Here is a 23,487-nt window from a genome sequence, read left to right as displayed (position 1 = left end):
ACTAACCCAAGGAGGGGGGGGCGGGCGTTGATCTTGGGGCACAGAAAGAATTCACGCTGGTCCCTTCAGATCCCCCACTCCTCTGCCTCAGCAGTGGAGGCGCAGGAGCCAGTTCCTGGATGGCTGGGCCCAGGAGCCCACCGAGAGCCAAAGGGTCACCTGGCACGAGGCCTATGTACAGGGGGTCGGCAGGGCTGTCTCCGCAGGCAGGCAGCTCCGCTCCAGGCTGGGCAACCCCAGAGGGCTCGAGGTGGCCTCTACTCGCAGGCCAGCTTGCTGTCGAAACTGGACAGGGCAATGGCAAAGGCCTGCAGCGCACACAATGGGTAGTTGTAATCCATGGTGAACACGTCCTCCGCTACACGGCCAAACTGCATCACAATGTAGTCCGCTGGAGCCAGGCACAAGTGTGGACAGAGACAGAAGGGCAGAGCAGGGATGGCGGAGATGGGGAAGGACAGACACCCAAATCGCAAGAAGGAAGAAAGAGCGAGAAGCAGAGAAGCCAAGAGAATCCCAAAGGAGGTAAAACACAGACCAGTTGGGAGAAGTGGCAGGAGAGATGGAACAGGTGGCAGAGGAGAAAGATGCATACAAACACCAGGAGACAGGGAAGAAGAGAGGAAGTCCATTCAAAGGGTGTTCCCAGGCCTGAGACTCTACCGACTGCACAGAATCTAGGGTCAGGGCTCCAGAGGAGGTTTCTCCAGGGCCTCCCAGCCATTACGGTTAGAAAGTGCTTTACATCTAATCTAAGCCGTACAATCCATGTCCTTAAACGCTGACCTCTACGGGCAGGGCTAGGTGAGCTGAACCCTGAGCTAAGGGCCCCGGGTATCATGTGGACAGTAAGAAGTCAGGGCAGAAACACTCACGGTCATTGCCGTGGATGATCTGGAAGTTCTTCACGGAGGCCTGAGTGACGCGCCCGTGGAAGTTGAGTACGTAGGACTGCGTGTCGTCATTCCAGACAGGTGTCTTGTTCTGCAGCTCGATGATACTCTCCGTGTTCTTATTTTGCCAGCGTGATAGCAGCGTCTCATGCTCCTGGGAGGGCAGCCTCAGCTGAGCCAGGCCCAGGCCTTGGCACCATGACCACCCCAAAGAGGGATCTGCCCCAGGGGTGGGAGTCGTTAGATTTCCCTAGACCTCCAGGGCTTCTCACACTGTGTCTCCTCCACACATACACACCAGCTGGAGTTCTGCCCTTAGACGCTCATGCAGACGCTGGGATAATGGGGAAGGCGGGTGGGATGGGGTAGAGACTCACGTTGCGGGGCCGGATACAGACTCTCTCGTGAACCATGGTCATGCCTGGGACAACCACACTCATCTTCCGTGGCCCCTTGAAACCTAAAACATTTGTTTCCTAGGAAATAGCGACAGAGAACTCAACACCGGCCCCGTGAGGACTCAACTTACCTACTGGAGAAACTGGGGGGAGGGAATAAAGTTGAGCTTCCACCACTCACATGTCTAGTAGGCATCTCTACACTTACCATGTCTGGAAGTGCACTCCTGAATCTCCACTCTGCCCAAATGAGCTGCTCTTAAAGTCCTCCTCGCTCCACTTAAGAGCATCTCAGTTCTTCCATCTGCTCAAACTGCTTGGAGTCATACTTGACTCCCCCCTCTCCCTCACACCCCACTTCTAATCCATCAGCAAATGCTGTCGGCTCTTCCTTCAAATTGAATTCAACCACTTTTCCCCACCACCATCCCTCACCAAGATCGCAGTACTGGCCTTTAGCTGGAATCCTTGTTTCCTCACCCCCCGCCCCCGCCCTCCTCCCCGTCATCTGTTCTCCACACAGCGGTGAGCGGTCCTGGTCAGTCAGATCATTTTCCTCTTCAGTTCAGAGTAAAAGCTGACGGTCTTCCCTCGACCTGCAAGGCCTCACGTCATACGGCCCCATTACCCCCTCTCTTCCCCACTCCCCTGCGTTCTCTGACCTCCTTGCTATTCCCCTGCATGCCAGGCATCCAGGATTTTGGCACTCGCTGTGTTCTCCCCGACACCTGCACAGCTGGCTCTCACTTCCTTCTGGCCTTTACCTGAGCACTACCTTGGTGGGGCCCTCCCTGCCGTCCTTCCTAAAAGGACATCCATAGGCCTCTTCCCTGCTTTATTTTTTCCTTCTTGCCACTTATCAGAACATATTTATTTTGCTTATATGACTGTCTTATAGCTTATCTTCCCACTAAGGGTTCACATCCCATAAGGGTCTCTATTTGTCTCTCTGTTCACTACTATCTCTTCAGGGCCTCCAATAGCACCTGGGGCTCAGTATCTGAAAAGAGTCAGACTGCCTCCCCAAAGCCAACCAGCAGGTGGCACCACTGGATCATACCAAACAGCTATGCATTCCCAGGCTGATGGTACCAGTCCCTCATTCTGAAATGAGATGGAGAAACCCTTTGTGTTTATATTCATTCCAGGTTGGTCATCTGTGAGCTGTGTGACATTGGCAAGTGACTCAACCTCTGATCTTAGGTTTCCTCATCTATACAATCAAGAAGATAGGATGGGGCTCTTAGGTTGAATATTCAACGAGATGATAACGCAAAGGGCCTTACAGTCCATTCCGGACCTGAACACCGGAGGGAGGACTGGAAGGTTGCACCAACAGGAACCCAGGCCTTCTGCCTCCTCCTTGCCGGGAGGCATCCAGGCTGGGCTTCAGAGAGCCAGGCCTAGTCCCCAGAACTCGCCAAGCAGATGGCCAGCTGTGTCCCGTCCCAGGCAGGGGCCACTTCACTGCGCCTCCGTGTCTGCCCGTAAAGGTAGATGGGATAGGCCACAGACAGGCAGCAAGTCCTGAGTGTCACGTCTAACTTGGAGACCAGAGACCCGGGAGCCCATGACTCACGTAGCATACAGCAGCCAGCTCCTGACGTAAGGTTCCACTTTCCAAAGTAGATGATGCCTTCTGAGGGTTGACTCCATTGTCATAAACGGTGAACTTTGTGCCCATGAGGTTGGACCTGAAGGACAGGCATGATCAGTATAGGGTCATGCACCCTGTGCCCCAAGGCATGGAGCAGTTCAGAGGCTGTCCTGTGGCGAGCCTGCAAAGTATTCTGGGCTGGGCCAGGAGCGGACCTGGGGGCACAGGCACACTGCTCACGGAATCCCCATCTCTGGAGGCGCTTCTTGGACAGAAGGCCTCAACTTGCTCTGAGTTTAATCAAAGAGCATCTCGGTTCAGTTCAGGGAAATCTGAGTTCCACAGAACGTCTCCCTGGAGGAACAGGAGTGGCTCCCTACACGGGAGGTGAGCCACCAGAGTGGCATCTGACAAGACTGCAGAGGGGACTCAGCACCCCGTGGAGGGTGGAGATGTTCTGCTACTCTGTCCCATTCAGCCTGTGAGCTTTGGTCCAGCCCCATCTCCAGCTTTAGCTCCTGACTGCTAAGCTTGATTTATGCTCCCAAACCGGGCACTCTGCCTCAGCACCCCTTCCCTCACCTGAGGCCTAGCTCAGAGCCTTTCCCCCACCCTAAGGTTGCTTTCTCTTCCCTCAAGGGCTCACTCTCAGCCATGCCCCTTGGCACTGGCCATGGGGCTAAGGCGGCTCTTCCACGGTGGCCTACATCATCACTGACACCCTAGGGTTTGATCCAACCCTCTTTGCGGGCCTGCATCCCCTCTGCCTAGGAGCAGCTTAGGGTAGGGCACGTGAGGCCCATCTTCAAATCGGCTCTAGGGTGGCACAGACCCGGGCCTATGGTTGATCTGATAGAAATGACTTTGGGAGAGGATCGACCCCTGGCCTGGATCTCCCTCGGGGACAGGAGATGCCCTCTACAGAGCCTGCCCCTGCCTGCCCCACCCCTGCCGGCCTCCTGGGGGAGTGCTCCTACCGCAGTTTCCCGACGTAGCTGTCCCCTCCTCGAGACAAGTCTGTTGGGTCCACAGAGATGAGGTAATTGGAAGTTTTACTCTTCTTTCTCTTCCTTCCCGCCAGGAGGAACACCTTGGGAGTGGAGCAGGGTCATGTTCCAGGCCCGGCCTCCGGTCCACACACAATCACAGGTGCCACTCACACACATGCACTCGCACGAGTGACTCCCTTGCTTCAGCTCTTGAACATATGTGTGTGCACACACATATACACTGACCAGGCACGGAGGCTTCTGTCTCTTTGGGGGAACTGGCAGGTCAGTGCTGGAGCTGAGGCTTCCAGTCCCATTCCAGCCCCCAGGACTTCAAGCCCACAGGGTGAAAACCGTGTGTCCAAGCCAACCTCACCTTCTTCCCATCCTCACGGTCCAGGTGCAGAAAGTAGGTGGGGTACATGCCCCGGTCCATGCCCTTCTTGTCCCGTGTGATGCGGCACTTGATGGTGATCCCCTGTGGGGCCGGCCTCAGGACGAACTCCTCAAGATCCTGGACCTCAACATCCACTGACGGCTCTGGGGCTGGGGGGCTGGGGGCTGAGGCTGCCTCCTACGGAGGAGAGAGGAGAAGCCTGAGCCCCAGGGACCCTGAACAGCTGAAACTGGTGGTCTGGTATCCAAAGCTGCCCCCAGCGTGGTAGTGGTGGGAGACAGGGCAGGCCCCCTGGGATGTGGACCCAGCTATCCTGGCCCTGGGACCAGCAGCTAGCTTCCTAGCCCTTCCCTCACCTCAGCAGCCCTGGGGGTGGGGAAGGAGGAAATGGGCAGGTTCTCAGGGGCCATCCTGTCCAACTCCAGCTCCCCCCAGCCCCCAGCCTGGCTGAAGAGACTGGGAGGACAGAAGAGCCCAGGCCGGAGAAGCTCCTGATAGGCACCTGGGCCCAGCCCCTGGCCCAGAAAAGCCAGCTCCCCGTCACTTCACACTCATTCCCCTCCCGGCTGGGTGACACTGCCGTCTGCCCCTCTGCTGAGCAGGAAGCTCCGTACTCACCCTGATGGACTTCCTGCTTGTCGCAGAGCTGGGGCGGGTGTTGCTGTTCAGCTGGGAGGAGCTGGAGCTGTTCTCGTCCTCATCCTCCTCCTCCTCTTCGAAGCTCATGCTGCTGGAGACGCCTGGGCCACAGAGGAGCAGGAAGGGACGAGCGGTCACACAGGCACGCCTGGTCACCGGTTCCCAGGCTGAGTCACCCACACGTGCAGAGCTGCATGTACACGTGCATCCACACACTCCCACACATACAACCAGATGCACACAAGGACCCCTGCTCTCTGGTGCGTACGAGAGCTGGGGCTGGTCACTATCCCAGGTGCAGCCCCCCTCCCAGCTTCGGCCATCAGACCCTCCCTCTCTAGCGGTCAGGGTGCCCTGTCTCCGTATAGCAAGTCCTGAGTTGAGCTGACCCCGCACTGGGAGCCTCCACTTCTGGCCTCAGGCCTACTAGAGGCCTTGGCTAGCACAGGCCGTGAAATCTCGGGAAAGGCCCGACTCCTTACTCAGCCTGATGCCTGGGGCCCACCAACTCCTCTCCAAAGCCTGCCTGGGCCCCCTGGCTACGTTTTTCTCCACACCTGGGATGCCATCTCCAGCCTCAAGGTGCCTCGACAGCCCTCTCTCCAGGAAGCTATCCCATGGTCGGGAATCTATGTGGGCAGCAGGTTTCCTGGGAGGATCTGCCTTGCCTCTCAGCCTCCTGGCCCTGCTCCCCCTAGCTCAGCAGACAGAGGGGGCACATTTCGCAAGCAGGAGCTTTTTCAAAGGAACCAAAGGGAAAGGAAACCTGTCCCCAAACCTGGGCCTCCCTGGGGGCAGATGCGGATGGGGAGAGACAGGGTTATCTTAGTTCACACTTCTCTTAACTCAGCCTTATCAGGGGCCCCTCCCTGCCCAAGTTTCTCATTGCTCTCCAAGTGTGCCCCACACCAGGGCCGGGAGGGGCTGGAACAGACATAGGAGAGTCACGCTCCCCAAGAAGGGTGCATCTGAGAACCTGGGGCTGGGCTTGGGGGTCGTCACTGGACCCCCACGGGGCTCACCCTTCCTCTGCATCGTGGCACGGATGTCCTGCCCACTGGGCCGTGTGCCCCCACCGGCGGCTGTCTCCCCCTCGTCCCGGGCGTGGTCCGACCGGCCCACAGTCAGGATCCGCATGGGGCCTCGGGCCTCGGGCCTGTCTTCTGCCAGTGCTGCTGGCCCGCTGGTGCCTGCAGGCCACGGACACTCCTGAGTCCCATCCAGGGGTGGGGAGGGTGGGGGAGGAGCCTGGATTCTCAGATGTCCAGGAAGAGGGTGAGGGAAGAATGGGGGGACCCTCTGAAAACTTCATTGGCAAAACCGATTTTTTTAAAATGAATGACAGCTGTCAGCCTCTTAACGATCAGTGAGCTAGGAAGGGGCATGGGCTCCGTTTCTTCTGCCGTTCCCCCACATCTGTGGCCGAGGGTAGGACTGAAATGCCTCACATCCCAGACAGACAGCAGACAGCTCCAAAACCAACTGCACGGTGAAAAGGACAAGAGGGAGAACAAGGCTGGATCCGACACAGCAAGGCCACCACTCGGCACAGACGCGGCCAGCTCCACGTCGTCAATGCTGATCTCTCTCCCTCACACACGCAGACTCACACACGTTGTAAAAACACACAGGGCCCCTCAAAAAAGACAGGTCGGCATACACTTGCTTTCCCAAATGGAGGGGCTCCCATCCCCCGTCAACCTTCCTGCCCAAGTTGCCACAGCTTCAGGACCAGAAGCAAGGCTCTACCCAGAATGCTGCAGTCAGCTCCACAAGCCCACGGACCCCAACACACCACTGTCCAACCACGACCCAGAGGCCTGGAAGCCACTCCGTGTACAAGGCTTGAGGAGACAGGGTGTCTAGCCAGCAGAGACAGGACTCGGGGCAGGGGCGCCTGTAACTGTCCTTGATCTCCAGGGATCTTCTCTGGAGAGGCAGGAGCAGAGGGAACAGACTGGTCTGTGGGGCCCAGAGGGTGGAACTGGGAGTAGGGAAGAGTCGAGGAAGCCCGTGAGATGCCTGAGCACTGCCCAAGGTGGGGACGGGCTGCCGGGAGACAGTGAGCCCCCCGGAGGGAGTGTCCTGGTCAGGGCGGAGGTAGAGGCACTCAGGCCCCCCTGGTGGGGAGCTGGACTTCACATCCTGGCAGCCCGCGAGGCCTGCCCACACCCACAGGCCAGCCCGGTGCCGCAGGAGCGAGAGGAGGCCTGTGAGCCAGCTGGGAAGCGGGGCCCGGAGCGCCACGTAGGGCCCTCGCCAAGGCCTCCCACCGGGTCCCGCACCCCGAAGTCTGGAGGATAAGCCTCCCGCCAACCCCCACAGAGGGGGCTGGGCTTCCTGAGGACGCCAGCAGTGAAGGCAAGCCAACCTTTGTGCCTCCCCTTCTTCTCCTTCCCAGAGGCCGCGCCCTGGCCCCCCGCCGCGGCGGCTGCCTTGGTTCTCTTGGCTGAGGCTGGCGCTGTGGGGCGGGCAGCTCCCAGTGGCACACTGGCAAGCGAGTCGGCCTCCTGAACTGCTCAGGAGAGAGCGAGAGACAGAGCGAGACAGAGCGAGAGACAGAGCGAGAGACAGAGCGAGAGACAGAGCGAGAGAGAGCGAGAGAGAGCGAGAGAGACGGGTGCAAGGTGAGGCCAGAGCTCCAGCACAACACTTCCCAGTTCCCCCACCACTGGCCAAGCCCCGCCAGGGCCTCCACACGCCGTCTCTGCCAGGCAGGCCAGGCGGGAAGGAGGCGGCACCACCCCAGCCCCTGCAGGCCCCAGCCTGGCCCGCACCACGGCCAACCCAGAAGCAGAGCAGTCTGGGACGGGGTGGGAGAGCGTCTGGGAGAATGTGGGCCATCGAAATGGTGGGTGAAAGACAGAAACGCTGCAGCCCCTGGGAGAGACCACAGTGAGGGCCAGCACCCCAGGGAGCTGCACTGGCCTCATGGGATGAGCCCCTGAGGCAGGACAATAAGGGACAGGAGCCGCACGCCAACAGAGAGGTCTCGGAAGGGCCACTGCTGGGTGTCTCCACGCTCTCCACACTTCAGAACCCCAATCTGCTCAGGGTCCTTGGGTGGTTTCCTAGTGCTCATAAGATGACCACCGACATCCTTCTGCAAGTCTGGCCTTCCCCTTGGTCTAACTGCGCACTCCTCAGCTCCCGGGCACCCCAAGTCCCAGGCACACCAGGCTCTTCTGGTGCCTTGTACGTCCTGGACTCCCTCCTGCCACGGGGCCATGCTCTTGCGGTCTCACCGCCTGAACCGCCTTCATTGCTCCTGCCCACGCTCCCACCAACTCCCATTCATCCCGCAGATTCCAGCTCAGACATCATCTCCTCGGGGAAGCCCTTCTCTGGCCGCTAGCCCGGGAGCAGGCTCTCTGCCATTTACTCACTGGGGCCGGCTTCTTTCTGCAAAGCACACCTATAACAATCTACTTCATTCTCTCTCTCCTCCTAGACCTTAGGGTCCATAAGAGAACAGAGACCACATCCGTTTGTGCTCACCCTGGATCCCCAGCCTCTAATCCAGAGCCTGACACGAACAGACCCTCAATAAACTTTTAAGCAATGGGTCAATATACAACATGAATGAGCATGGCCAGTAGGTCAGAAACTCATTACTGGGATAAACTGTCCGCTCTGATTTATGTCAAACTCCCTCATCTTCCTCTGAGAATGATCCCCTTGTATATAACACCAAGAGCCAGCAGAGGGTAGAGCAGGAGGCAGCGGAGGCTACAGGGGGCAGGGCGGGCGGGACTCCTGGAAACCGGAATCCCAGGTCAGCCAGCTGGGTGAGGGGCCTCCTCAGAGCTGGGGAAGCGGGTCCGTGGAGAAGACCCAGCCCGGTCTGGAGTGGCAGCGGGGGACAGCGTTCAGCTGAGTGGCTCTTGGAACACACCATGGCTGCTTCAACTTTCAAAGCCCTGAGACACAATTTCCCTCACTTTACAGGGCAGGAAACAGACCCAGAGAAGGTAAGTGACTCGCTTATGGGGACCAGCGAGCAGATGACAAGTGAGCAAGCTGCCTTCTGACTTGGGCCGTTCGCTCTGTCTCAGAGGGGCTGCAGTCTTTCTGCGGGGCTGGCCCTACCCCGCACACAGTCGGTGCTCAAGAAACACCTGCCAAAGTGACCGCACAGCTGTGACCTGCCAGACTCTCTCAAAGCCTCTAGACGTTGGCCCTGGCGCCAACTGGCAGGGCCCGAGGTCCCAGGAGCAGGCTCCCCTCCCACGGGCAGCCTCGGATGGCCAGGTGCCAGGCTCCACTGGATGCAGAACGGCGAGGGCCTTCTCTGCAAGGCACTTCCGCCACCCTTGCGGCGGCACCCACAGACGAAGCACGCGGAGAAGCCTGCCAGGTTAGGGTGGGGCCGGAGGCCAGTTCCATGTGGAGCAGAGCTGGGACTGCCTCCCAGAGACTGACCCTCCCCTGAAGGGCCTCTCAGGTGGAGCACAGACATGCCAGCTGTGGCCCGAGCTGAACTGAAGCATGCAGGGGCGTTGCTGTGAAGGGGCCCCGAGGCAAGGCAACGACCAGCAGACTGAAGGGGCTGGAGGCAGCACGCCCTGAGGAAGCCGCAGAAGGAGGGGAACACCATGGCTCCCTCCAGCTGCAAAAGCCAGATGCCTGCAACCTTCTCAGAGTCACTGGCTGATGGAGAAGCCCCCCGTGGTTGCCGGCACCAGCAGGGGACAGCGGGGACTGAGTCTGAGTCCTCCTTTCAGGCTCAGAGAGACCAACCCTCCGTTCAGCCCAGGGTCCTGAGCAGGAAGGAGGGTGCCGGGCACTGGGATGCAATGGAGCCACCCGGTCCCCGGGCCCAGGATGAGCCGCCGAGAGTCCCCTGCCGAGAACCAGAGTGTACAAACACAGATGGGAGGTGCAGGCTGCTGGCTAGCACGGCTCCGTGCCGGCACCGGCAGGCCAGAAGCCAGGACACTGAGGGTGTGGGGAGGCCAGGGCGGGGAGGCAACAGGTGTCTGTCGTAAGAGGCACGGGGCAGGCAGGAAGCTGAGATGGATTCCTCTCAGGAGGCAGCATGCTGGCGGGTAGCAGACTGTTCTGCTCCTGGGAGCTGCCTCCTGCTCTCAGGGAAATGTTTCAGATCAGAAACCTGGACTTTTGAACTCCAGGGTCCATAAAGCTGTACCTTCTGGCCCAGGCACCGGACTCAGGAGCCCAAGGCTCCAGGCCCCAGCCTCCCTCCGCCTGCCCCACTCAGCTGCCCACCTGGGCCGGGAGCCATACTCGGCCTGGGCACCCCTGACAGGATGAGCCCCCCGCCTACTCAGGGCAGCAGGAAGTCCCGGACGGGCTCCCCAAAGCAGTGCTGGGGTCTAAAGCTGCAGCGCAGGGGCCTCCCCAGGCTGTCCCAAGGGTGGGGTTTACCTTGGTAGCTGGCACTGCCACTGCTGCTGAGGTAGGACTCCACCAGGGGGGCCTGCTCCTCCGACTGCCGGGCCCGCCGGCTCCGGGGCCGCCCGTCGGCGTTGGCCTGCACCATCAGGGGCTCCTGGCGCTTCTTCTTCTGCTTCTGCTCCAGCAGGGCCCGCTACGGAGGCAGCGGACAAGCACAGGGGTTGGCGGGCCCTGAGAGGGCCGACCGCCTCGCCCAAGGGAAGGTACCCAGCCTGGGACCGGAGAGGACCTGCTCGCTCGGCCCGGTTCCAGAGGTCACAGTGCGGTCCACAGCCCACCCTGGCCTCATGTCCTTGGTGCCCCAAGACGTGGGGTCCAGTGGAAGCTGGCAAGTGTCAGCCCAGGCAGCTGCCCTGGCAGGATAACGGCACAGATGTCCAACTGCGGTCACCCAAGCTGCCCGCCGGCAGAAGCCCCAGATGCCGGGGCAGTGCTAATGCCGAGCTGGTAAAGGAGAGAGCTCGCCTCTCTTCTCCTGGGAGGGGCCCCTCTCCCCACCAGGCAGGATCACCCCAGGAAGGAGGACAGCCCTCCCCCCCGCCCAGACTCTGGCCGGGATAGCCAGCGCTGACCACCCTTCCGCCCGGCTCCAGCCTCACTCACCTGCCGATCGAGCTTCTGCTGCCGCAGGTTGCTGCCCTCATCATCTAAGACACTGCGGACGGAGAGACGAGTATTCAGGGCCTGCCCGCAAGGAGCCAGGACAGCCCAGAGGCCACCCCCAGCCACGTCTGGTCTCTTTAAACCCCTCCCGTCATGGCTGCTGGGCATGGGAGGGGAAGGAAGGGTGAAGCTACTATCTGGGAACCAGCTTGAGACATGAAGCCATGAGCCATCTTCCTGCCACTTTGGGGACTTCTCTCCTGCTGGGATGCCTGCTCCCCAAGGACTTCCCAGTCCGCCCTGCCCCAGTAAATACAGAGGAGATGTTCCCCTTGGGGCCATGAGAAGGGCCAGGCCTGACTGAGATCCAGAGGAATCAGGCACAAGCCAGGCCCAAGGATGGGCTTCAGACCCAAGGGCCTGTCCCTCCAGCTCCATCTTTCCATCCTTTCTGGTGGAGGTTGGGTCTTCTGAAGCAGACTCTCTCCCCACCCGTTTAAGGCGAACTCCTGGCTCTCCAGGTGGTAAAGTGGAAATGCTGACACTGCCCACCCCCCCCACCGCCCCACTTAAAGAGGACTGAAGGTCCCTTCATTTGGGAGAGTGAAACTATGACACCAACCAGTCCCTCGGGAAATGGCTAGGGCTGGGTGCAGATGTGCGCAGGGCAGACACAGCCCATCAACCGGCCACCAGGCCCTTTCCCTGGCCACAGACACAGAGTGGGCGGCTGCAGGGCATCAAATCCTTGAGTCCCTACCTACGGTGTTGGGACGGGCAGCAGCATCTCGCACAGACCAGCTCTGCTGCCAAGTGAGGCAGAGCACAAGTAGGGATCCCCAACCACTTAACTTTGTTCCTAGTCTAAGACACATGCATGAGACCTAGGCCCAAACCTATAAAGCCAAGGTCAGGACAGCTGCACGGGGTGGGGTTGGAGCCTGAGGATCTGAGCTCTGGGAACTGCAGGCTGCCCTGGCCCAGTTATTCCAGAGCCTGCCCCTGAATCAGACCTTGTGTGGATGCCTGCACAGGTATGTCCAAGTGTGTCGGGTTTGTGTGTGAGGCTGCAGGAATATCTCATGCGTGTGCACTGGGAGATGTGCAAATGTGTGAGGGCATCTACATGTGGAAGCACACACCTGAACATAAATGCATGCAGACACCCGTTTAAGAGGCGGGTGTGCTTGTGTGTAGCTAAGTACAGTACACACGTAAGGGGGAAAGATGAGGTCACATCACCTGAAGACAAGGTGAAGCATTTCCACCTACTTCTGACAGCAGTAGCCCTTTCCACCTGGAACAATCGACCTGAAACGTCGTCTCAGCTCAGGCGAACTACTTGTGCTGCGGAAGCCAGCCAAAGGGTGGCAGCAAGTCCATGGATTGCAGACAGCCCACCACCCACCTCCCTGGGTGCAGTCTTCACCTCCCTGGCCACAACCCGTGAAGACGGCATATTTTGAACTAGCAGCTGTCCTACCTACTTGCCATCGGGGAAGGACTTTCCTGATGCCCGTGGGCTGCTCTTCGCGCCAGAGGAGCCCCAGCTGTGATCTGGGGCCCTGCACAGAACAGCCCCATTCACCAAACCCCCAGCTGCCAGAGCACAGGAGAACACACTACTCAACAGACACGCTTCTGCTCAAGGCCTGAGTCTACCTAAAGGAGGCCACCTGCCTAAGAGCACACAGCTGCACATGGCCTCCCTGAGGGCGACGCCAGGCCCAGAGGACAGGAATAGCTCTGAAAACTCCCAGCTGGCTGGGGTGGTGAGTATCCCATCACAGAAGACCGCACCCCAGGCTGGAGGGGGAGCACCAGGGTGAGCAGGATGCCTGGGAGCCCTGTCAGGTCCGAGAGGCTACAACTCCTCCTCCTGCCTCTCCACCTCCAGTCCATGGCCTGACTGGAGAATGCAAGGGCGAAACGTCTTCAAAGGGTGAGTGTGCAACACCGCTGTCCACTGTGGTCTGTGGCTTCCAGGATATGGGTGACAACTACAGTCTGGCTCTGTGTGCCACCTGGCCGAGAGGAGCAAAACTGCGCCCTGCTTGCCAAGCTCTGCGCCTGGCCCCCACGGGGCGGCCTGCCATCTCAGGCATGTCCTGGTGGTTGGGTCACAGGAGCCCATGTCACCTCCACAAGGCAGTGCTGGCTCCTCCCCTTCCTGCCAGCAGGAGAGGCCATTCCCTGGCTCACGGGGCCGACGCGAGCCACGGCACTCTCACAGGACAGGCCCGGGGGCAGTCACCTGGGTCGTTCCTAGCCCTGGGCCTGGCTGAGCAGGACACAGACGATTATTTCCATGGCGCTGACCCCTAATAGGAAGGGGCGACATCCCGCTGAGAGGTAAGCTCGCGTTAGCAGTGCCACCTCCAAACTGCTGGTCACAGTGGCTGCTCGACTCATCCATGAGGGGAGGACGTCTTCCTGCCACAGGCCACTGTCCCACTGCCATGGAGTTTCCATGCAGTTCCACGAAAGCATCACTTCCTCGTCCTCTGTCCCCACCCCGTTCCCTGATGGCGGAGAATGACAAAGAGCCTTAGGCTTTAGTAACACTGGTCAGCAGGTACGATTATAGGTAGAATGGACTTAGTCACTGGCCTTCAAAGAAAGATGGATGAACACAAGGGTGAGGCTTCTGAAGAGATTCCAAAGACTCAAGACACCCCAGAAGTGCCTGGAGAGCCGCCCACCTCTTCCCTCACCACCAGGCACGCTGCAGGAGTGGACGACGCAAGGCTGGGAGAAGCAACACGTGCTCGGTGAATAAGGACACGCCTGGCTGAGCAAGACCCATCCAGGAGGGCCGACAATCCAGCCGAATGAGGAGGCTCCGAGAGTGGGCAGCGCCACGTGCAGGACAGCAGGCTCCTGGTACAGCACGGCGTTTCCAGGAGAGCCGCAAAGGCACCAGGTGGACCACATCACCCAGCATAGGCAAGCCTGTACCGGGTGGTGTTTCTGCCTGACAACAATGTATCCGGAGCACACAACATCTGTCCCTGGTGAATGACAAAGACTCCCCTGCACACAGCTGAACAATGACAATAATGACGGCGTCTCCAGGGACAGCAGAACGGAAGCTCCTCTCTCCTCCGCAGCAGGCCCAGGCCCCCTCCCCTCCCCGTCCACCAGATGTCCCTGCCTTCCCATCTCCTGTGACGGAATCTCTCCTAGGCATCTTCCTTCCTTAGGACACACCCAGGCCTGCCTCTTTCTGACGGCACTGTTCTAGACAGCACTAAAAGATAACCCTGAGAGCAGACAGTAATGGCTTTTTAATGACTCGGGCTCCTATAATGGAACCACTGCCAAGCCCAGGCTGCCAGCTGCAGCCCCGCCAGGAGACTCAGACAGGAGACAGGGCACTGATGGATGGGTCTTCCAGCTGACCCTGGCGGCTCCTTCACGACGGTCACCTCTTGCTGAAGGGCGGACCAGGGAGGCCCAGGGAGACACCGGTCACTGGCTCATGAAGGCCAGAGAAACCTGGTCTGCTGTGTCCACCCGTCCATTTGCTCTGCCCAAGGCCAACCAAGTGGCCCCCTCACCTCCCAGGAGACAGCCCCTCCACATCCCCTTGCTTCTTCTGAGGCGCCAGACAGGTATCTGAAGAGTGAACCGTGTGTGACAACAAAAGAGGCAGGGACATTTCCCCCACGGCTGGAACAGCCAGACTTGGCCAACACAGTTAGGGAGCGGGTGCCCCCTCTCTTAGACCCCACCTCCATGCTGCAGCTCATCCACCAGAGCTGACCAGAGGCCGGGCGGCCAGGCCAACCTCAGGGCAGACCCACTCTCCGTGCCCACTCCCCGCCCTCTGCCCTCCTTCCTTCCCCTCAGTCACAGTGGAACCTGCCCCTGCTGGATTCAAGCAATCAGGGAAGTGGGCTGTCAGGGGAGGAAAGACCACCCAACGTGCCTGGCTGCAAACTCTGTGGCGCATGCCAGACCCCACCCGCCCACCCAGCATGTCTAGATCTGTGGCTTCTGCTGCCGAGTGGCTAACTGGAACGTCGCGGGAAAGACACACGGTGGGGCAGCTCCAGAAGGGAGAGGACCACGCTGCTCGCAAGAGTTCCAGCCTCACAAGATGAGGCGTCTCCATTCCAGCCACTGGCTCCCAAACTTACCAGGTGAATCCAAACTGCTGGGGGGACTCAGCCTCACCTGATAATTCAGACCTGCTGGGGAAGATGCCCCACAATGAATCCTCCACCTCACACTTCCTTTTTTAAAGCAAGTGACTTAGGTGATTCTAATGCTCAGCCATGCAAACAGAGACCAGGAGCCAGAGCTGGGGATCTCTAAAGAACAAAAAAGAAACCGAGGAACTGCCCTAAGGCTGGAAGCACGCAAGCACAGCCTTCTGTTCAGATGGGGGAAGACATTATACTGTGCAGATCCGTGTGGCCCCAGGTAAGACCGTGTGGAAGGGGTCGACTGAACAGCTAGAAGGGACGTGACCGTTAGGGTCAGGGCAAGTGTGCAAGTCAGGGCACACGTCCACGGACCTATCAGAAAAGACAGGAGGACAGTACAGCCAGGCTTCCGCGTGGAGCTGCAGGGACCGGCAGCGATACCACGCGGGGGAGACAAAGCCACGTAAGCGGTGTGCCAGGCCAGTCAGACGGACAAAGGTTCTGGCAACAGTGCGTCATGCCGTCATCAAAGGAGCTTTCTAGCATCGGGCTTCTCTTGGTTAGCGAGTTCATCGATGACCTGACGCAAGGCAGCCCTCAGCAGACTTACAGGTGACACAAAGTAGAAGACACACTAACTGTTCACTAAGAGAGTATGAATTCAGAAGACCCTGGAAACCTAACAGGAAGTGGTCAAGTCTTACAGGTGGGCCCCCAAACCCAGGTCTTCCCACGCAGGCAGAATGGAGGAGACAGGGCTTGACAAGCAGCCTGGTGAAAGACTCTGCGGTTTTGTTTAGAGGCCTTGAGGTGACTGATCCGTCTCAAAGCCATCCCACGGGGGTACCGAGGCCTGGAGGACAGCGACAGGAGCAGGGGTCCAGAGAGAGGGAGGAAAAGCCTCACTCCGCTCGGCGCTGGACAGCTGGACAGGCCACACCCAGGCCCCCGCCTGCGGCTCCAGGAGCCGCGCTGGAGGAGGGCAGAGACCAATCTGAGGGCATCACAGCATCCCTGCTCCCTGAATCATCTGCCAACCTTGTGCGTCCTCCTTCCACCCCAGGCAGCAGCAAGAAGACTTCCCAAAGACGCTCAGGGTGGGAGAGGAGACAGACTCCCTGCGGAACTGGGAGCGGAGATTCTGCTCTTCCTTCCCGTTGCCAGAAGTGAAGCAGTGGGCCAGAGTCTGGGCACCTCTGAGGCTCCGCCCAGAGGGAGAACTGAGAGTCAGAGTCTTGTTTAATGAGTAGTCATTCCATTCCCCGGTAAGCGGAGTGAGAGGAGGGGGATCCAGGAGGATCTTAACGAGGACCAAGTGGAGGGGAAACCCAGAGACGGGCTTAGGCTCACCACCGCAAGGGAGGATTTTCTAACGTTCTCGTCCACCTGAATGGAGGCTGTTCGCACGGATGCTACACAGGGAGCATTCACACAGAGGACCGGACAGCCTGTGAGGGCCACTCCTGCCTGAGGTTCTCATTCTCTGACGTAGAGCTGTGCTTTTCCGGCAGCACTCAGAAAGCCCCATTGTGAGGGGAGAGTACTGCAGCCCTTAGGTGTGCTGAGAACACAGGTGTGGCACCAGGAAAGCCAGGAAGTCCTAAAATCCACCTGGGGATGCCACTTTGTTTCAAAGTAGTGGGCATCACATCCATGCTGGGTCATGCCAGGCAAACAGGCTGCTCTCCAGATGCAGTTCCTGGTCTCCAGGAGTTCACGGCCCGGTGAGGGAGACAGCAGGCAACGGCCGCAGGACCGTGCAGACAGAGCACTGAGGACAGGGCTGGCCATCACTCCCACGCTCCAATACACCTGTGGGCAGCAGGCTTTCCTGACTCTCAGCGCTCCACCTACAACCCATAAAAAGTTGTAAAATCATGAACCAGGGACAGTTAATGCTCCTCAAGAACACAGGTGAAGACAGATGGCAGAAATAGAAATCAGTAGCAGTAATAATAGAAAAAAAGGCAAAAAGCTATTCCAACTGCTACACTTTATCAACTAAATGGCTCGCCTCTGAGTCAGAACGTGAGATTAATCTGTGATCGTTATAACTGAGTCACAATTACCCTTAAGATTATCACCAGCTGTCACTGCTTCAAAGAAAAGGAGCCGGGCCCAGGGGACGCAGGTGCAACCACCACAGAGAGAACAGAGCCCTCACCAGCAGAGCTAACGAGATATCGACCGACCTGTGGTCCCCAAGCCAAATGACACATTCCGGTCTGACATGAGGGAAACCCCACATGAAAACACGTGCACACGTACCCATCCCCCTCATCTGCAAGTGCACTGCCTTGCCGCCTTCCGTCCCACTTTTCTCTGTAATCAGGCAGGCATGTGGCTTTGACTGCAATCAGCAGCCCTGCTAGTGCAAAAGGCCATTTGCATCTCCTCTCAGCCAGATCTCCCCATTCTGGAAGTCTACACCCAAGTCCAGTGCTTTCCCAGGCACAGTACAGGCTCAGAAAGACCCCAGCAAGGCAGGAGAGAGTCTGGCAACTTCTGACTACAGCCCGCCCCCAGCTAGACACCCACCCTCCCTGCCACAGAGCAAGAAGGCAGGGTGGCAGAGCACTGGGAGAGTGCCCAGGGCAGGGCCACAAGGGTGCCAAGCTGCTCCCTGGGGCTGGGCTTCGGGGCGGCAGGATTCTGCGCTCCAGCTGGAGTGTGTGGGCTCAAGAAAGGAATGAGGGGATGGCATTGCTGGGCCTAGGCTGGGGCAAGTGCCAATTCACTTTCTGCAGGATGCCAGTGCCTGGGCACTCGCCGCCGGAGGACAGAGCCCTTTTCCAGAGACGACCCGACCTCCCTAGGGCCCTCTTTCCCAGAGGCAGGCTTAAGCCTCCCCAGTTTGAGGCAGATTTTCTCTAAGACCTGTGTACTCACTCTACAAGTCGCTTTGGTCCTTGGCTCCTGGGAGAGGCTTCCTTGAACCACGATCTGGCCTGGCCCCCAGCTTGCCATAATCTAAACACGCCGTCATATCCCAGCCCCATGTGCTGCCCCTGTCCTCCCTGCCTCCTGAGTTAGTCTGTGGCCGCCACCCTGCCATCAGCACCCCCGTTCAGGTACTTCCCCAGCACTAGAGGCCTCTGAGCCCACAGGCACTGTCCAGGTACCTCTGCTGGGTGATTAGAAAAGGTTAATGATACTCTTTGTGGCGGCACTGTCTTCTAGAAGGTCCTTAGCCCACATGTTGTCAAGAAGGCCAGGATGCTCCGGAAACGACTTGTGCCCCCAGCCGGGATGCCCTGTGCAGGGTGACAGCCCTCCTAAGTCAGCACAGCCCCGGTCCCCTGATGGGAGAATCTCCTGGTCTATGCGAGACTCTGAGGTGTGACTGTATACGTCTACCGGAAACCCTGGGTTGACCCGTGTGTGTGCACACATGTGTGTGTGTTGGTGGGAGGGGCACCCACAAATTCTAACTTGGGAAGCCCTGAAGCCCCCAAAGGTGCTGAGATTAGAGACAACAACAGTTCTCAAGAGAGACTCTGAATCCCCAGGCCAGTGACAGGTGCTTGTTTGTAGAAGGATCTGCTCTTAACAAGCCTCAGGCAGTTTCAGCTGGTTTCCATTTTGGATGCTGTCTGGACAGACTCATAGAAGAGCTCTGTCAGAATTACTTTCTATCAGTGACTGGAATCAGTTCCCTTTGAGAGTAGGCTGTGATACAAGGCAGGTCTGGAGAGGCTGTGCCTACCAGCCACAAGCATGTGCACCTGGGCCAGCAAGAACATAGTGGACCTTAGCAGTGGGCACCCCTTTTACACACATGCCTCTCAGGGGAGGCCTGGAGATAGCCCCGTAGCCCATGGCAACCAAGGAGCCAATGGGTGGCCAAGGATCTGGTGCTGCCATGGCAATGAGCTCTTTTCCAGTGGTAATGAAGAGAATGGAGTAGAGTGGATGTAGAAAGGCCTGCACCTGTGCAAGCCCCAGGGACCCCCTCCCCCACCCCGACCTCCACACAGGCAGGAAAGCCCAGCTGTCCTTGGGGCAGACCACAGCATCAGGGAACACAGGGTGGCCATGCTTCCCTGAGTGTGCCTGGGTTCCTAGGTGCTCTGTGCACGTGAAGGCAGTTCTCATATATTGTGAGTTGGTGTGTGTCCAGGTGTAAACCAGTTAGCAAGTGGATTTCTGACTCTCTGAAAGATATGAGTAGTCTTGTGTGTGGGTAGTGGGAGGCAGGTATTCCCCAAATACAGGATGTGTGTGTGCACGGATAGGCAGGTGTACACCTGTGTGAGCCCGAGAATCTGTATCTGTGTGTGTGTGTGTGTGTGTGTGTGTGTAGCAATACATGGTGCTTGTATATAAAAGCAGTCTGTGCTTTAGGTTCAGAATGACTGTCTCCAGGAATTCATGCCCTGAGTGTGTGAACCGACCAGCATGAGAGTCTTTGGTCCTGTGGATGCATGCCTGCAGATGTATGGGTGTGTGTACGCCGCTATACTGGCGTAAGACCGGTGTGCTAGGCCTAGGAGGGGGCTCAGCACCGTTCACTCCCTCCCCAGGCGGCCACATGGCACTGACTGCCCCAAGGCCCACACAGGCCCAGAGCACTGGCCTCTTCCAGCAACCCCGGCGGATAAGTGGGGGAGCGGAGCACGCTAGTTCAGTCCACTGGGGCCCCCAAAGTTGGGGCAGGAAGGCCCAGAGCCTCCAACCCGCGCCCCCGGGGCTGGGCCAGATGAAGACGGTACAGCTGCCCTGCGCCCCAGTCCAGTGTCCCCAGCCAGCCCTGCGCTCCGAGTTCGGGGGGGTGGGCACCTTGGCCCGGCACCCTTGACCCTGCCCCAAGCCCTCAGCGTTGGAGGGTGGTGGGCCAGGCCCGAGCCCCCGAGTCGAAGAGAAGGTGGGGGCCGGCGCCCGCGTACCTGTAGGGAATCCAGTCGGAATGCGGCTTGGAAGTCATGTCTCTCGGGGGCGGGGCGGCAGCTGCGGCTCCGGAGGCCGGGGCCCGCGGGGGCCGGCGCGGGGGCCCTGCTCAGCTCCCGGGCCGCCCAGGGCCGCATCCTCCCGGGCCGGAGCGCTGGGCCCCGCCGAGGCCCGCGCTACACGCCAGGGCCCCGGCCGCGGGCTCGGCGAGCGACTGCCTGCGCGGCGCGATGGGCGAAGCGCCGGAGTGCACGGGGCCGCCGCCGCCGCCGCGGGCGGGCGGGCGGGCGTGCGCGCGCGTGGAGGCGGGAGAGGCCGTCCGCACCGCCGGGCGCCGCCAGAGGGGCTGGGTTCCGCGCCCAGCGCCCGAGCTCTGCTTGGTGGCAGCGGCGGCCCGCCCCCTCCTCCCTCGCCCCGCCCCCGGCGGAGACCCCACCCCCAGACCGGCTCCGGCGTCCCAAACTACCCCATCCCCCTCACCGAAAGCCCGGGTCCCCAGGCTCCGCACACGTGACCGCGCCTGAGCCCACTTTGGGTGAACAGGCGCTGTCACTGGGCGGGTCTCCGACCTCAAGCCTCAGTTTCTCCTTCTGTGAAACGGGGATAATTCTAACACCTGCCTACCTGGCCTACCTATCTCCACTAAGGGATGGGAAACCTATGCTCAAATGGAGGGGGAGGGGAGAAGTAGGGAGTGGGATCCAGTTGTATAGGAAGGGAATGATGCCAAAAAGGACCGAAAGAGGTCCTGGGGAACGTTCAGGTCCGAAGCATGGAGGCTGAGCTTCGCCCCTCCATGCCGCCTCCAGTTCTCACATGCCGCCCGGGGGACCTTCTTTCTTTGGTTTTAGTAAAGGAGTTGTTTCCTCATTGCGGAGGAGTGCTTCCCCTCTAAGCAGTCAAGGCAAGGATGCATTTACCGTCTATTGCATCCCCAGCCGTTGTAAATTTATATTACTTGATCTCCACAGCAGCCTTGAGAGGCAAGTAGTTGTTCCTGTTTCCCAGAGAATAAAGCCTCAGGAAGGCTAAGATGCCCAAGGACATAAAGCTTGGCAGCCATGGAGCTGAAAAGGAACCAGGGTCTCTGCCCTCCAAAGCCCTTTCTAAGGGCCATACTTAAACGGAGGCAAAAACCTCTCAACAAAGGTAATCTTAAAGTCTCTGAGCACTGAGGAGGTCCTGGCTGTGACGAGCACCAACTTTAAAGCAAACTGTGGAATCTTGAGGTGAAGGATAGCAAGTCCACAGCAGGGCTGGCAGAAGCAGGGAGGAGAGACCAGGTGATCTTGGAGGGGTCTGCTGAGGGGCACCGTCTCCACACTGCAGGTGGCTGTCCTCCTGTGTACCCTGGATTCAGCAGTGCCATCCCCCAACCATGGCAGAAGTGTGTCCATGTGGGATCCCTTGACTGCCTGACTGGTGGGGAGAGAGTGTAAGGACAGCCAAATGGGCTGAGGGAGGGCCCCATCCTACTGCCCTGGGTCCACAGCCGGGACTCCCCACCCCAGGACTTTGCCAGCCTTGCAGCCTGACACGTTTGCTATAAAAACAATAACCAGGACATTTGGAGCATTTGCTGAGCATCAGGTGCTAGCTATATACTGTAACTCGTAATCCTCAGAACCACCCTAGGAGGTAGGTGCTATTATCATACCCATTTTATAGCAGAAGAAACTAAGGCACAGAGAAGGCAAAGATCTTGCCCAAAGTCACACAGCTGGTCAATGGTGAAGCCAGGATTCACACACAGCCCTTGTCCTTAACTTCCTCCTGCCTATCACAGTTCTTGCAGTGCTCATGCATGCACGCACCCACACCCAGCCTCCCTCTTCAGGCTTCTGGAGTGGACAGGTCATATCCATCTCCAACTGGCACAGCATCGACGCTTGCCAAAGGCTGTGACCTCTGATTATTTATCAGGCCCCAAGAGCTATCACTGTCAATGGGGACAGAGGGCAGACAAAAAAATTCACCCCAGAGCTGGGTGCAGGGGGCAAAAAGTAGGGCTGTTTCCTTGCCTGCTGGGATACTTGGCCTGGGCCTCCGTTTTCACCCCTGTCGGGCTCCCAGGAAGGGCAGCAGAAAGGGACTGGTCCCTGCCTTGGAGACCAAGGCAGCATAGCAAATCACTACCTGAGGGCCTCTGTCTGTCAGGACCTATGGACAGAACCCTGCATGGAAGCAAGAGGTCAGCCCCACCCTCCAGACCATCAGCAGCTACCACTTCAGAGATGAGCTTAGACGACTTCCTCTTCAAGAACCTAAGGCTGCTTTTCCCCTTTATTCCCAAACTATCTGACACCTTAAAGCAATCAGAATCAAGTTGGAAGGTCTCGGGAGCCTGGAGTAATTGAATCTATTAAATAGACACTTGAAGTTCTGTCCTAAGGGAGCAAAATCTGGAGTCAGAGTGAGGTGCAGAAATAAGACGGCTCTCCACGTCTCTTCCTGCCAAGGCTGTGTGTGCACGTGGGATATGGGGGAGCCAGTGGGGCTGTGTGCCATGTATGTGTGTGTGTGTGTGTGTGTGTGTGTGTAAGGTGTCCCTGCAGTCAGAATGGGTCTGCACAAGAACATTTGTTAGTTGGTATGTTGATTGTGTGCATGGGGAGAATCTAAGCATGTGCTTCTGTGAGCTCTACGGGGATGTGTGAACTGGTGGTGGGTTTGGCTGCTTAGATGACTTCCCTGGTTGACATCTTAAGCCTAGGCCCTTGGCTTCTACCAAAAAGCCACTCCAGAAAGCAATGTGAAGAATATTGTACTAAGCTGTGGTTAAAATACAGCTCTGCTGTACACTGACCCTTGAAGAAGTACCTAAGCTTTCTAAATTTAGCCCAGGAACAAGGTTACCTCCACTGAAACATAGCAAACCCACACGGCCTCCTCACCACCCGTCCAATTCCTCAAGGATGAGGTATTTACTGTGAATTTAAATTCTCCTCGTTGCATCTTAGGCATTTTCAAACATAGTCATGGTTTGTGAGTGGAGTGAAAGAATGCATGGGAACAGAAACAACCCGAAGGAGACCCTCACATCTGCCATCCCACCTGGAGATGTGAGCTCCCCTCAGCAAGGCTAGTTCATCCAAGGAAGAAGGTGCATCGCAGTGCAAGCTCCCCTCAGCAAGGCTAGTTCATCCAAGGAAGAAGGTAAGCATTTTGGCACTGTGCTACTTCCATGTGGACTCTTAAATGTTCTATTTCTAATTTAACTGTTTTATTGAGTGTGGGCCACCTCTCATCAATTTTGGAAGCAAAAGGATATAAATAATAAAACAATATCTATTCAGATTGGATACCAAGTCCCAAGGTGTCCTGCCTCCTAGCTTGGCGTCGTACCCTTGCATTCTGAGGAAAGCAATGCAATCAACCAAACGGCAGCTCAACCCGACTGGGCTCAAGGGTCCATGCAGCACTTTGGCAGGCATCAGGCTCAACCCTGCTCTCAGGGAGCTTTCAGTTTGGCAGGAGAGACAGAAAGCACCAAGGTTCTGGAGTCACAATCCAGG

At 58.3% G+C, this 23,487-nt stretch overlaps 1 protein-coding gene across 1 annotated transcript; it reads right to left on the bottom strand.

Annotated features, from left to right (window-relative positions):
• Positions 1 to 257: 257 nt before the first annotated feature.
• Positions 258 to 20,009, bottom strand: TUB (TUB bipartite transcription factor). Its single transcript, XM_065882076.1, has 12 exons — positions 19,972 to 20,009; positions 10,935 to 10,986; positions 10,302 to 10,464; positions 7,285 to 7,428; positions 5,936 to 6,103; positions 4,893 to 5,014; positions 4,254 to 4,451; positions 3,866 to 3,978; positions 2,871 to 2,985; positions 1,271 to 1,369; positions 876 to 1,047; positions 258 to 391 (listed from the first exon to the last, which is right to left on the bottom strand). The coding sequence occupies exons 1-12, from the start codon at positions 20,007 to 20,009 to the stop codon at positions 258 to 260; spliced, it is 1,518 nt and encodes a 505-aa protein (XP_065738148.1).
• Between the last annotated feature and the right edge of the window lie 3,478 nt (positions 20,010 to 23,487).

The sequence above is a fragment of the Phocoena phocoena genome, chromosome 8, assembly GCF_963924675.1.
Source record: "Phocoena phocoena chromosome 8, mPhoPho1.1, whole genome shotgun sequence".
Taxonomy (NCBI): domain Eukaryota; kingdom Metazoa; phylum Chordata; class Mammalia; order Artiodactyla; family Phocoenidae; genus Phocoena; species Phocoena phocoena.
This window is presented reverse-complemented; position numbering and strand designations above follow the sequence as displayed.